This window comes from Balaenoptera musculus, chromosome 2 (assembly GCF_009873245.2).
Source record: "Balaenoptera musculus isolate JJ_BM4_2016_0621 chromosome 2, mBalMus1.pri.v3, whole genome shotgun sequence".
Lineage (NCBI taxonomy): Eukaryota > Metazoa > Chordata > Mammalia > Artiodactyla > Balaenopteridae > Balaenoptera > Balaenoptera musculus.
The window spans coordinates 92513567-92529182 of NC_045786.1; the positions used below are offsets into that span (position 1 = coordinate 92513567).

At 37.1% G+C, this 15616-nt stretch overlaps 1 protein-coding gene across 2 annotated transcripts in view; it reads left to right on the plus strand.

Moving 5' to 3' along the window:
* The first annotated feature begins 399 nt into the window (after positions 1-399).
* The window catches only part of FSIP1 (fibrous sheath interacting protein 1), a 218159-nt gene continuing 202942 nt past the window's right edge, over positions 400-15616 (plus strand). For both annotated transcript variants that reach the window (XM_036841711.1, XM_036841712.1), the window contains exons 1-3: positions 400-542; positions 6960-7092; positions 14160-14346. In XM_036841711.1, the coding sequence (XP_036697606.1) occupies positions 6967-7092; positions 14160-14346 (313 nt within the window). In that variant the 5' untranslated portion in view covers positions 400-542; positions 6960-6966. The remainder of the gene's footprint in view (positions 543-6959; positions 7093-14159; positions 14347-15616) is intronic.

Sequence of the window (15616 nt, forward strand, 5' to 3'; positions counted from 1 at the left end):
ACTTCACATAACATTATGTTTTTGAGCTGCACAACAGTGTTGTGAGGAAGCAATTGTTATTACCCCATTTTACGGAGGAGGAAACTGAGTTCAGAGAGGATTAGCGGACCTGCAGGGCATCGTATTAATAGTGAAGGACAGAGCCATACAAGCATCCAGACATCCTCTTTCCAAGTTCAACCTAAATACGAACAAACCATTCCACACTCTCCACCCTCCGCCGGGAAGACGGAGGAGACAGCAGGGATGCCTGAGGTCTCCGGGTTCCGACAGTTGGGTCCTCTGCTGCTCCTGGGCCCCCACGTCTCGTTTCTGGATGGTATAGCCCTTTTCCCCTATCGCGAGACTGGCAGCGTCGTGCTTCTGGTTGCCAAGGGAACGGCGTTCCGGGAGGCAGGAAGGCTTCTGACCCGCGGCTTCTTCCACCTCCAGAGAAGCTGCGGTGGCGGGAAAGACCCCTCCCCTTTGGGGGGACAGTGGGTGACGCTGAGAGTGTCAATGCTCTGACGACTGGACACTAGCTCCCAGTTTCCGCCCGGAAGGTGAGGGACCGCACAGGTTAGGAGCGGACTGTTATCGCCGCGCGACAAGCCAATGAGAGGGCGGGGCGGAATCGTGTCAGGGTGCGGGGCCCGGAGAGGGGGCAGGGCCAATAAGAGGGCGGGCTCAAGCAGGGCGGCGGGCTCAGCAGAGGCTGGCCAGGCCTGGGAGAGAGACGTAGGTCTGACCCCGGAGAGGCTTCTGTCTCCTTGAAGGCTGTGTGTCGCCAGGATTTCCTGGACACGGCGGTAAACGTTCCTGACCATAAGACCAAGCACCAAGGACTCTCACTGTCCTTCTAGCCCCTAAGATCTAGAACTTGTATTACAAATTAATCACCCAACATTTAAGTGACAAACGATGCAAATAGGCGTTTCACAGAAAAAATAAAAGGTGGGCAGTAAACATTTGACTAGAGACTCAACTTCTCTCATAATTAAAGAAATGTAGATCACACTCACAGATACTTTTGACACTTCTCAGATTGACAAAGATGAAAAGCTTTGACATGACCAGATTGGCCCAGGTGGGGAAACAGGCACTTTAATCTCAGCGTACCCTGTTGTTAGTAATGTAGTTTGGTACAACCTTTTTGGAGGACAGTTGGCAGACTACCAAAATTTGAAAGACAGTGTTCTTTTTTTTTTTTTTTTTTTTAATTAATTTATTTATTTATTTTTGGCTGTGTTAGGTCTTCGTTTCTGTGAGGGCTTTCTCTAGTTGCGGCAAGCGGGGACCACTCTTCATTGCGGTGCGCGGGCCTCTCACTGTCGTGGCCTCTGTTATTGCGGAGCACAGGCTCCAGACACGCAGGCTCAGTAGTTGTGGCTCACGGGCCCAGTTGCTCCGCGGCATGTGGGACCCTCCCAGACCAGGGCTCGAACCCGCGTCCCCCGCACTAGCAGGCAGACTCTCAACCACTGCGCCACCAGGGAAGCCCAAGACAGTGTTCTTTGACTCAGCAATTAAAAAAAAATTTTCTTGAAATATAGTTGATTTACAGTGTTGTGTTAATTTTTTCTGCATGGCAAAGTGACTCAGTTATACGTGTATATATATATTCTTTTCTGTATTCTTTTCCATTATGGTTTGTCACAGGATATCGAATATAGTTCCCTGTGCTGTACAGTAGGACGTTGTTTATCCATCCTATGTATAATAGTTTGCCTCTGTTAATTCCAAACTCCCATTCCTTCCCTCCCCTATCTCCCCTTCCCATTTGGCAACCGCAAGTCTGTTCTTTATGTCTGTGAGTCTCTGTTTTGTAGATACGTTCTTTTGTGTTGTATTTTAGATTCCACATATAGGTGATATATGGTCTTTCTCTTTCTGACTTCGCTTAGTAAGATAATTTCTGGGTCCATCCATGTTGCTGCAAATGGCATTATTTCATTCTTTTTAATGGCTGAGTAGTATTCCATTGTATATATGTACCACATCTTCTTTATCCATTCATCTAGGTTGTTTCCATGTCTTGGCTATTGTAAATAGTGCTGCTATGAACATAGAAGTGCATGTATCTTTTTGAATTATAGTTTTGTCTGGGTATATGCCCAGGAGTGGGATTGCTGGATCATATGGCAACTCTATTTTTTTTCACTCAGAAATTCTAATTTATCTTCTGGGCATATAAACATAACTAAGCAAAAATTTGTACAAAGAGGTTACCTTAAAATTGAGGTATTCTTTACATAGAGTAAAATTTACCCTTTTAATATTACAGTTCTATGAGCTTTGACAAATGCATACAGTTATATAATTATCATCACAATGAGGATACACAACAGTTGCATCATTCCCCCTGAAATCCCCTAGTACTGTTTTTGTAGTTAACCCTTCCGTACCCCCAGCCCTGGTAATGGTCATCAGTTTTCTGTCCCTATAGTTTTGTCTATTCTAGAAGTCATATAATTGGAAACAAATACTATGGAGCCTTTTGAATCTGGCTTCTTTCAACTTAGCATTATGCAGTTGAGATTTGTCTATGTTTTGTATCAGTAATTTGTTCCCTTATATTGCTGAGTAACATTCCATTGTATAGATGTACCACAGTTGCTTATCCATTGTATAGTTGAGAGACATTTGGATTGTTCCCAGTTTTTGGCAGTTATTAATGTAGCTGCTATATGTCCAGGTTTTTGTGTGAATATAAATGTTCATTTCTTGGGTGAATATCCAGAGTGAGATTGTGGACTCGTATGGTAAGTGTATGTTTAACATTGCAAGAAAGTGCCAGGCAGTTTTGCAACACGGCTGTCCCATTTTGCATTCTCATCGGCAATATATAAAAGTTCCAGTTGCTCCAACTTTGTCAGCGCTTGGTATTGCTAGTTTTTTAAAAAAATAATTTTCACATTTGAATGTGTAGCAGTATCTCATTGTGCTTTTAAATTTCTCCAACGACTAATGATGTTGAACATCTTCTGGTGCTAGTTTGCCATCCATACATCTTTGGTGATGAGTCTGCTCCAATCTTTCTTATTATTGAGTCTTGATACTTCTTTATATATTCTGGATATAAATCCTTTGTCAGCTGTGTGTTTTGCAAATATTTTCTCCCAATATTTGGCCTGTGTTTTCCTTTTCAACTGTGTCTTTTGAAGAGTGGAAGTTTAAAATTTTGAGGCATTCCAATTTATCAGTATTTTCTTTTATGAATCATACTTTTGATGGTGTATCTAAGACATCTTTGCTAACCCACAGTCACACATATTTTATAGAAATTTTATAGTTTTAATTTTCTATTTTAGGCCTATGATCAATTTTGACTAAACTTTTGTATTGTTTTTTAATAACAAATCTTCCATATACAACCTAAGTGAGCTGATTAAAAAAATGCTACATCTATGCAATGAAATACTATGCCATCGTTTGAAAGCATGAAGTGTATCTGTATGTGGTGGTATAGAAAAATCTTTGAAATACATTGTGTAAAAAAGCAAGTTGCGAAGCACCTTGCCATTTGTGTGTGTTTGTGTTGGGGAGGAGTAGGGAGGTAAAGGATAGAAAGTTTGCATATGCCTAAAAAAGTGAGACCTACAAAAATCTTTCTTGGGGTGAGGGTAATTTTGACTTGAAAAACTTTTACATTCTTCTGTATTATTTGATTTTTTTCCCCCTCTCAAGGGCAAGTATTTCTTACATAATAAACAAGTACAGAAAGTAAAAAAAAAAACTACCATAAGTAATTTTTAGATATTAAAATCATGAAAATAAGTGTAATTCTACTTTTTAAAAAGGCTGGCTATTTGTTATTACTAAACAGAGGAGGATTCATTTTCTTTGATTCTTTCATTTATCTAAAAACATCAGATTACAGCAGCCACGTGTCCCCATTTTGGTTTTAAACCATTCATGGTGGTTGCATTTCTCTGAAAAAGTTTAAATTAATCTTGCTTGAAATGAATGTTATGAAAAGCTGGTATGTCTTAGTAGTGATTTGTTACAATTTAGAATCTGGTCATATATCCATGTATTTAATGGAATATCAAGAAGTAAATAATATTCTATTTTAGAAGTATCTGTAATGTAATAAGAAAATGTTTATCGTGTAATGTTAAGTGAGAAATATATGAATCCAACTTTGTGGAAAAGACATAAAAAGCAAAAATGGAAAAGAAATGTGCCAGCAATGTTTAGCTCAGGGTGGTGAATATTGGGTGATTTTTATTTATTTTTGAGTATACTTTAATATATTCCAGAAAATTTTCTTCAGTAAGTAAATTCTTTAATTATGAATTTAAGATTAATAGAAAACCAGAAAATACAGATAAGCAAAAGGTGAAAAAAGACACAAGAACATCCATGAACCTGCCAACCCAGAATCTATCACTGTTACTTCTTTGACTTGTGATCATCTTTCAGGTCCCTCTCTGTATATTTCTCTGTATATTTCTTTAATTAGAGAAATTGGACTTGTTTTTTTAAACAAGGTGTTGACTTCCTTCCTCCTTCTTTCCTTCCTTGTCTATGCCCCTAGCCAGTTTTCTATTGGAATGTTTCTTTCCCTTGTTGATTGGTAAGAGCTCTTTAAATGTGTAAATGTATTAACCTTTTGTATATTATCTGTATTGCATATATTTTCTCCATTTTCTCATGTACCTTTTAATTTAATTTAGAGTTCTTTTTTTGGTTTGATACTCAAGAGCATTAAATGTTATGTAATCAAATCTATTAGTTTCGTCCTGTTTGACTTATGCTCTTGATATCCTGCTTAGTAAGTCATTAACCTCATTATTATATAAATTAGCTCTATGTTTCCTTCCAGTCCCTTGAAGATTCCATATTTTATATTTATTATTAATTTTTTTTACTTTTATTAAAGTAATATAGTAAAATATGTCAAACTGTACTGTAACATTTACAATAAAAAAAAAAAGAAGCAGTCTCTAGTCACATCCTTCAGGGGCAAATATCTTGAACTTATTTAACTATTGTGCTTATTTAACTATTGTTTGGCTTTATCAATTTTTGGATATTCTCTTTGATTTCCTATTAGGACAGATTAGACTTTTTATACGACCTTTTCTTTTACATACTCCTCCTCACCTACACTCAATGTAATTAAGGCAGAGTGTTTGGTTAAATTCAGTGCTTATATAAGTATTATCATTTGATTGTTTGCTTTCTTGTACAGTGCTTTATTTTTCTTGTGGAATTTCTCTCTGGCTATTGAGGTTTCTTCTCAAATACTCAAAAACATCTTTAAGTTCCTAATTCAGTATCCTTTATCCATACTTTTTTCTACATGGCCAAATTCAGAAGATTGTTAGTTACAACCCTACCCATCCTGGAAACTGTATTTTATTTATTATTTTCATGAGCAAACATAATAGAACAGACCTATTTCTAAAACAAATTGAAAGATTTCTGGAGCCTTTTAGTTGATCCATGCCATTGGTGGTTCACTGTGCCTCTCCCTTTGTTGACATGTATTATACTGGCTCTGCACGGGCTTCCATCTCATTGCTCCCTCTATTAGCCGCCAATAAGTCTCCCTTGACAGGCAGTTCAGGCCATTACAAGACATTTGGCCTTTCAGTGACTTAAGCTTTTTGATGGTGACGTGACGGGCCAGGGCGATCCGTCTTCCCACAATAATAATGTCAGTGCCTTCCTCAGTGAGCCAAAAACCCTTTTGCAGAGTTTGAATAATGTTGAGATCACTGCCTTTTTCATTTGCTGAGATGGAAAGAGTTGACCTACTGTCCTTTAAGCCTCAGCTTTGACACACTGAATGGTTGGAGGGTAAATCATATTACTGCTCTGTGTGCCTTGGAGGAGCATGGGGTTGTTCATGATTGGGCTTCCTCCTGTGTCCAAAGCTTCCTTGGACTCTGCCTCAGCTGTTCAAAAAAAAAAGAAAGATGAGTCATTTTTTAGGGTAAGAAAAGGACATTGTTACACTTGCTGGGCCAGAGGCAACTGCCTTTCTTCATTCTGTTATGAGAGAAATGGTTTAATTTATAATTGATAGGAATTTAGGAAAGGATTTGTTGGAAGATATCCATTCACATGTAAAGCTAAGTATTTGGAAGTCAAACTATGAAATTCTCTCTCTTTCTTCCACTTTATTCGGCATGCATGATACCCCAAGCATTACTGAACATATTTGGAATGGTCCTGACCAAGGGCACAGTTTGGAAGGAGCAAAGTGCCAGCAGTGCTCAAGTTTCCCCACTAGTTGAAACCATCCTGCCTAATATTTCCTGCTTCAGGAAATAGTCCTAGGAATAGAGCAGCCAGACTGGTGAGAGTCTTGTGGACGGTGTCACATGAAAAATAGTTAAAGAGATTGGCAATGTGTATCCAGATAGTGAAAGCCGGTCCTCTAGTAGAGAGAGTAGGTTCAGTTCTCTGTTGTTTCAAGGCAGAAGTAGAATCATGGGTTTTAGAAGGGGAGGGTTGATAGAAGAGTGGTCACCTGGAGATAAGTACTCCATGAAAATGCAGTACCAAGGAGGAGAGGAGAAATCAGGGCTGAGAGAGAGCCCCGGCTGAAGGCTGAGCTAGAATAAGGAAGGTAAAACCCGAAGAAAGTAGAGGCCTTGGCAAATTATATGATGAAGCATGAATCTTGGCTGAGGGGTGTGGTGCTCTGTAAGTGTCTTCTTAGGCCAAGGACACGGTAGCTGTTTCTCTTGGAGGCACAGAAGGCCATTGAGATGATGTTCATGTCTGCATTCTTTTTTAGCCACTTTCAGAATCTGACATCCTGGCAGCATGTTTTTTCCACCTACGGTGACATAAGATGTAATGATCCATGGACACAGACATCTTCTGATGAAATTAGGGTACTGTGACTTTGGTAGTGACATAATCCTTATAGCAAAGGCTCTGAGTTCACTGCCTGTTAACACTGATGAAACATTTAAACACACAAGTCATAACTTGCTTGAAATTTTGTTTGTTTGTTTCAGGATATCAATGGATATTATAAAGGGAAACTTAGATGGAATTTCAAAACCAGCCTCAAATTCAAGAACACGTCATGGGAGCAGAGGTTCAAATGCTTCTTTGGAGGTGCTCTCACCGGAACCAGCATCCTTCAAGGTACTATGCTGTTTAGAAATGATATAAACTACTTCTTCTGATCTCTAGCAATTGATAAACCAAGGTTGTTGTTAACATCCCATTCTAAGGTTCATCTTTAAAGGGTGTGTTCTGGGAGCACTCATAGATTTCTTGAATTTTACTTTAGATCATTTAATGTGAAAATACTGTTTCCTTCTTTACCTTCTCTTTCTTTTCTTGAGGGGGAGTTATGGCTTATTTTTTCACGATTGTACTTTGTTAATGCTCATTTATTAACTTCTTTCATAAGAAAGCTTTGTATTCCAACATCTGCTATGCCACCATTGACTCTTATTATGAAAAAGATTCAGTAATTTAAAAAATAGAGTTTGGATAAAAACCACATGGTATATGTTTAGTAGGTACATTACCTGGTCTCTTTTTCTTTTCTTAAAATATCTAAACTTGATGTTTTTTTAAAGAATCTGTTTTTCCCTCTGTGATGGGGGATAATTTATTTTAAGGTTGTGGGAAACAAAAATTTTGAAACTTATGGTGAAAAATTTTCTTTCAAGTTTGTGAATCCTTTCTCACTTATTCTTTTGACTTATGGACTAGACTCTGCATTATGAAACTCTTAGAGTTTTTGTCTATCATGATTTAATGCTGGAAATAGAAAGCCTTCTAGACATTTCCAGCAGAAAGGGATTGAATACAAGAAATTCAGTTCCTCAAAAATCAATGAAAGGCCAGCGAAACCATGCGAGGGGACTTCCCTTGGATTCTTGGTTCCCAGGTCACACCACCATATCCAAAATCCAGAGATCTGAAAGCTGCTGCTTTGCTGTTGCTGCTTCTGACACTGCTACACATCCCTCAGAACCACAAAACTGGTGACTAGACATGCAGAGATGACTGCCTTTGATATTTCTTGTCAATTTCGCATCAGGAGCTTAGCAAGATGGCTTCTACCTCATTTCTGTGGTAAAACTTTTGTGCAGATGCACCTATTTGGATGAAACTAATACGCATCCAGAACCCAACCTGCAAGCAGCTTTGTAAAACACAGTTTCTAGCTTAGCTGTCTGTTTTGTTTCATCTAATCCTGCATCATTACTATACTGTGTGTTAACTCTTGTAGCATTGTAATAATTCTTGATATCTGGTGGGATGGTTCTTCCCACCATATTCTTTTCTAGGACTGTCCTAGCTATTCTTGGCTTTTTGTTGTTTTTATATTTTAGAACAGTTTTTCAAGTCCTGTGAAAAATACTGTTGGGGTTTTGATTAAAATTGCTTTGAATTTATAGATGAATTTGGAGAGAATTTCTAACTTTATGATATTAAATCTTCCCATCTATTAACATAGTATCTCATTGACTTCTTTGCTTCTAATTTAAAAGTTTTACATACTGTAAAATTCACTCTTTTCTGGTGTATAGTTCTGAGTTTGGCAAATGCGTAGAGTGATACTATCACAATCAAGATATAGAACAGTTCCATCCTTACCTCTCAAAAATTCCCTCATGCTGCCCCTTTATAAACAATCTCTCCTACTCTTAATCCCTGGAAACCCCTGATCTGTTCTCTGTCCCAATAGCTTTCCTTTTCCAGAAGGTTTAATTCCATTCCACATGAATGGAATTAAAAAAAAATATGTAGCTTTTGCGTCTGGCTTTTGTCTGTTGACACAATGCATTTGAGACACATCTATGTTGTTGCTTGTATCAGTAGTTCAAGCCTTTTTATTGCTAGTACTGTTCCATTGTGTGGGTAAACCACAGTTTGCTTATTCATTCCCCAGTCAGGAACATTTGGGTTATTTGCAGATTTTGGTGATTATGAATAAGGCTGCTGTAAATATTTGCATACTGATTTTGGGGGTGTGGTGGGAAATAGGTTTTTACTTCTCTTGGGTAAATACCTAGGAGTGGGATTGCTGGGTTGTATGGTAAGTGTATGTTTAACTATAAGAAACTGTCAAACTGTTTTCTATTCCCACCAGAAACGTATGAGAGTTCCAGCTGCTTTGCATCCTCACCAGCAGTTGATATTGTCAGTTTTTTTTCTTTAAGCCATTCTAATAGGTATACAGTAGTATCTCATTGTGGTTTTAACTCGAATTTCCTTGGTGACTAATAATGTTAAGTATATTTTTATGTGCTTATTTGCAATCCACATATCTTTTTTTGAAAGTGTATGTTCAAAAAAATTTTTTTTTTAATTGGGGTATAGTTGTTTTACAGTGTTGTGTTAGTTTCTACTGTACAGCGAAGTGGAGTTCCCTGTGCTATACAGCAGGTTCTCATTAGTTATCTATTTTATACATATTAGTGTATATATGTCAATCCCACTCTCCCAGTTGATCCCACCGCCCCCCACTTCCCCCCTTGGTGTCCATACGTTTGTTCTCTACATCTGTGGCTCTATTTCTGCCTTGCAAACCGGTTCATCTGTACCATTTTTCTAGATTCCACATATATGGGTTAATATACAATATTTGTTTTTCTCTTTCTGACTTACACTCTAAGTTGTGTTTGTTTACTTATTGTTGACTTTTGAGAGTTCTTTATATATTCTAGATAGAGTTTTTTGTCAGATATATGATTTGCAAATATTTCCCCCCCGTCTGTAGCTTGACTTTTCATTCTTTTAACTGTCTTTTAAAGAGCATTTAAAATTTTAAGTGCAATTTATCAATTTTTTTTCTTTTGAGGATTGTGTTTTTTGGTTGTATCTAAGAACCCTTTGTCTAACCCAGATTCCCAAAGATTTTTTCCTATTTTTTCTTCTGAAAGTTTTATAGTTTTATGTTTTACACTTAGATACTTGTGGCCTCTCTTGTTGCCAGTGAGAAGGCTTTTGTAAACCCAATATTCATTCCAGTGTGGGTTGTCTAGTTTAGATATTTTTCTCTGGTCACTTTATTTTTTTTCCCTTTGTCTTTGGTATCTACTATTACTCACCTAGGTATGGACTTATTTATCTTTCTGGAGACTAGTACTTCTTCAATGTAAGGATTTGTATGTTTCTTTTTTTTTCTTTTAAACTTCTTAGCCATTGTGTTTTCACGTGTTTCAAATATTGCCTGCATTTTTTTTTCTATTTTGTCATCCTCAAAGTGCAGTTAAATGTCTGTTGAACCTTTCTCTTCTATCCTTCATATCTCTTAAAAAATTTTTTTTTTAATTCATTTATTTCTCTGTGCTTCATGCTGGGGAATTTTTAACATATATTTTCTAATTTTGGAATTCTTTCTTATACTATGTCAAATCTGCTCTTTAATCCATCCATTGAATTTTTAAGCTTAATGATGTATTTTTAATTTCTTAAAGTTCGTTTTAGTTTATTTTCAAATCCATCTGTTCTTTGTAGTACCTTGACCTCGTGTTTTTGGGGTTCTTTTTTTATACCCATTAAAAATATTTATATGATTATCTTTATCAGCTTTTTAATATCTTAAGTTCTTTTGTTTATTCTGAGTCTTGCTTATTATTGGTCATGTATTCATGGCTTTTGACCTTTTGGATTGTAAGTTTTAATTTTGGGAATTTTATGGAGCCTGATTTGAAACTGTACCTTCCAGAGCAAGTTTCTGTTTGCTTCTACCAAATGCCTCAGAGATATCACTGGCATGAATCTTTTTTTTTGTGCTAATTTTTCATCTTTAAGCATTCCAGAGCATATGAATAATATAAATTGGAATCCAAACCCACATGAAGCATTACCCTGTGGTTGTACATTCTCAGGGAAGACGATTTCCCACTTGGAACCCAGACACATTTTTTGTTTGTATCCTGTGCTTTTGGATAGATGTATTTTTCTAGTCTACCCTTTCACCAAGGAGGCACCTTTTTGAGGGATCCAGCTTCATGGAGCAGGAGAGGGAAGGTTCCTCTCCATCTTGTCTTGCATGGTCCCAAGGCTTAGTTTCTTAGCTCTGTGTGGGTGTTAAAGCCCAAGCCCATAGCTTTCTGAGGCCAGCACATCCTCATTTGCCTGTCCTTGTTGCTTCTACCCCACCCCCACCAGGGCAGCTGCTTTAAGGATTTACAAGGTTCCTATTTCAGCTTTCAGTTTCCTTTTAATTTCTGTTCACTGGCAGTTTCCCTAGTGTTCTTGTGAACTTACCTATGTATTTGTAAGTAGATGGAAGGTTTCAGTTTATTCAGTTTTCCATATAGCCCAAACTGGAATCTGAAAACAATTTTAGATTCTTTAGTCTCAAGCTTTGTGATTATAAGCCTAAACTCTGGAGTCATGGTTCAAAATAGGCTCTGATGACCACATTTTATGTGATTTTGGGCAAACTACTTCAGCTCCCTGTGCCAGTTTCCTCATCTGTTCAAAGGCGTAATAATACTATCCATCCCATAGGCATGTTTTGAGGATAAAATGAGATGAAATATCTACAGGTTTTAGAAGTGACTAGCACCTAGTAGGTATTCAATACATCTTAGCTAATTGGCCTCAATTCTTTAACCTAATTGGTCAGTCCTTCCCATGTTTTTATTCACAGGATTCAGTGTAAAGTCGGGCACATAGTAGGTATTCACATAATATGTGTTCAACAAATTTAGAATGACAGTTTTACCATTTTATGTAGGTAGGATAATATACAAAGACCTGACAAATTTTAGGGTAGCAAAGCATTAGTATTTCTGCTTACATATTCCTGGGTGGTGTTTCTTTTTAAAGCAGAAACTTGACAATATTGACACACATGTTTTAAAACATAGATTAATATTACTTCATTCAAGTCTTATTTAAAAGAAAAATATCAGCAATCACTTCAAGTCAGATTTTATTTGAACCCACTAAGCTATAGGTCAAACTCTAGCATATTTATTAACCAACAGGGACTTTGATACTTATATCAAAAGCAAGACTTCCTAAAAGTTGTGATTTATCTTAACCAAATTCATGGAAAATCAGTAAGTTTCACCTTAGGTTGGGGAAGTAAGCCACAGGTATGCTGCAGGTTGACTGCTGATTGCAAATGATTCAGTGTGTATAAAACCTTATACATTGTCTAAATAATAAATCCTGGTATTTTGATTAATTTTATTGCTCATTTGTCTTTTATTAATTTCTTACCCCAAATTTCTGTATAGCAGAAAGTGAGTTTAAAATGCTAGAGTTTTAATGAAATTTCTGTAGTAGTGATATATTTCTCATTCTAAGAATTTTGGTTTATTTTTACTTCTGAATATTTTTCTTGAATGAGCCAATAGTTGCAATTGGTGTAAAAATCTCATGGCTTTCAGGTAGGGATCTAATTGCTAGGAAGGGTTTTTATAGGCTATTTACCTTTCCTGGACTAACATGGAGATATGAAGTGGGGGACACAGAGTAGTGAAAAATGGAGATTGAATGTGGCTTTGAGAATGAAGAAGAAAGAAAAATCATACACTTAGGCCACAGGGTAGAAGATCAGGAGGACTGGGAATAGAGAGGCCAGTGGGCAACGGGATGGGGGAGATGGTTGGTGCTAGTGGGGTGGGGAACTATGGGTAAAATTGTGAAATGGGCAATATTTGCCTTTTGTTCTCTAGTTTCATCTTTTTCTACCTCATTGCTTCCTGCTCATTCTAAGAGTTAGGATCACATGGGATGATATATGTGAAAGATCTTTGTGTATCCTGAAGTGTGGTATCCGAGTATGTTGCTAATGTCTACTTATGTTTCCCCTGTATAAAAACCCCTTCTCAGGGAAAGGTCAGCTAGATTCATTTATGCCAAGATATAAATTACTGACAGGGCTCGTGTGACCTCTCCTAGCAACTTCAGCATTTTCACAGAACTATATAGCCTTAAGGATTTACTGGACATTATGGAATTTTAGGCTTTACCCTGTCTTTGACAGAAGAATATTTTTCAACAGGGAACCTTCTTTAACACCTCCAAGATCACATAAAGTAAGCATTGTTTTGCGTATTATAAATTGGGTCTCCACTAGTTTCGTTCCATACAGGATCTGTTTTCTTCTCTGTTATATCGGGGTAGTAATGCCTGTATCATTGTGAGGTGTGAACGAGGTAGTGTGTCTAAAGTACTTAGCACAGGACCTGGCTAATAGTAATTCCTCAGTCAATGTCGGCTATGATTTTTATACCACTGGCTCAGCTCATTTCTGCTGGGGCTTATGTCCTAGTTCAGGTGAACATAGATGCTCGTGCAGTCCTGTATCCCTGGCAGTTTAATTCTTAGCACCGTCTACCTTCTGTCCTGGAGATTCACAAGGGGGCACAGATTACAGTGGTGGAGTGTGGACCATGAGCATAAAAGCCTCCAAGGGCTGACCCCTGAAGGGCTGGAGCAGACAGTCCCTCCGTTGGAGGGGAAAGGTAGTCCTCTCAGCAGTGGCTGACCTGCTGTCCCTGAGATTTTGCCTCTCCCATGGGCTGTGTTCACCTCCACTGTGACTCTTATTGCCAAGCACAGCCCTCAGGGCCCTGTGATGCCTGTTTTTTCCTGGGGCAGCCATGGATGTCTTTTCTTGTTCTCTCTCAGGAAAACACAGCTGCACCAAACTGGTGTCTTCAAAATGAACTTGGCTAAAATGGAAAGAGAAACCAAAATGAAATAGAAAAACTGTGAATAGCGTAAAAATAAATTATTCAGCAAAGCACATGGTTCTGATTTGAAGAACTCCATTAGAAGCACGTCACAGTTCAGCCTGTTCACTTTGCAGCTGTTCAATAGCCACGTGTGGCGAGTGGCTGTTGTATTAGACAGCCCAGCTCTAGACCCTTGACTCTCCATCTGAGGGTAAGCTCAGAGAGCAGGGGCCATCATGCTTCATCCCCAGAGCGTGGTAGAGAGCAGTTCTCTTTGGGACTGATTCCTGACCCTTCTCTATTATTGCTAGAAATTGCTGGAGAGTGGTGCATATTACTTTGGTGCAAATGTTATTAAATTTAATTGTGTATTTAAATTACATTTAATTAAGTGTCATATTTCTAGAATCATTTAATGCTACTATATATATGTATGTCCTCACATATACTTAACATTAGAGTTAAAATAGTCTAGAAATTTAAAATTAAAAAAAATTTTTTTTTACTTTTACTTTTGAAAACTGTTTCTTTGGAAATAATTTTTAGGTTGATACTGCAATCAATTTGAACTCTGGTAAAGAGACCCACTCAGAAGACAGTAGTAATACAGAGGAAGGTAGAAACAGTAATGATGATAAAGGGGAGAACTACTCTGAGAAAATAAAACTGGCTGAAGAGGGACCAGATGAAGATTCGAACTTGGTTCAGCATCAGATAATCCCTGAATGTTCAGGTAGGATAATCACTTGGTGATTGGCTAATGATAATTACAGATGCTATAGTTAAAATATTAGAATTACATATTTTTTTTATCAGCTAAGTAGAAATAATAAAAAAATGAGACTTTTTTTGTGAGCAAGCAAATCACCAGTTTTCATTTATAAGAATATTAACAGTTCTTAAATACACTTAGAAAAATAATAAAATATGTCATTTAATAAAATTGTTATTGTAGTCATTTTACATTAACCAAGTAGGAAGTATTTCTGCATTTTATGACATGATTTATTGATCTTTTTGAAAATTGTACAATAAAATATATCCTGTAATTTATAAATGCCTTTTAAGGGATAATCCCATTTGATTTTAATAACTTTTAGATTTTAAGAGACTCCATTGTTTCATGGGTATTAATACTGGTATTAATTAATACTGGTCAGAGTGAATTAGAACAGCAATTCTCAAAACATGGACTGAAAGAGCCCTGGGCCCTGAGACCCTTTTAGGAACTCTGCAAAGTCAAAACTACTTTCATCATAATACTGATATATCAATGATATAATTCATTGTAATATTGAAATAATGCTGTTTGCCTTTTTGCCCACTGAATGGTTGGTTTCACTGATGGTACAAAAGTGGGTAAATTTTGGGTAAAATTGCTGGTGCTTTAGCATGAATCAAGGCAATGAATGGCACCAAATTGTACTAATAGTCATTGTGTTCTTCAAGACCTGGCATGGGCAGAAAAAAGAAATAGCCAGTGTCACGCAAGAATGTCCTTGATGGAGCAGTAAAAAGTTTAAATTCTATTTAATCTTGACCCTTGAGTACACATCTTTTTAATATCCTGTGTGGTAAAATGGTAGGTACATATACAGCAATTCTGCTGTGTGCTGAAATGTGAAGTTTGTGTTGAGGAAAAGTACTGGTGTGATAATTTGAGAGCTGAACTGGCCGCTTTTTAATGGGACACCATTTTTACTTGAAAGAATGAGTGACAGACCATCTATTATCATTGAGACTTAGATATTTGGCAGACATTTTTTAAGAAATGAAATGGGCCTGTTATTTCAAGGAAAACAACTGACAGTATTTTATGTCAATGATAAAATTTGAGCTTTCAAGTGAAAAATTAGAATCTTGGAAAATTTGTGTATGTCAACATGAGCTTTACAGCTTCCCAATACTTAGACTTTTCTGATAAAAATTGGTGACAATATTAACAAATGTGATTTTTTCATATTGTATGCTGAAATGCATTAATATTTTGAAGGTCTGCGTAA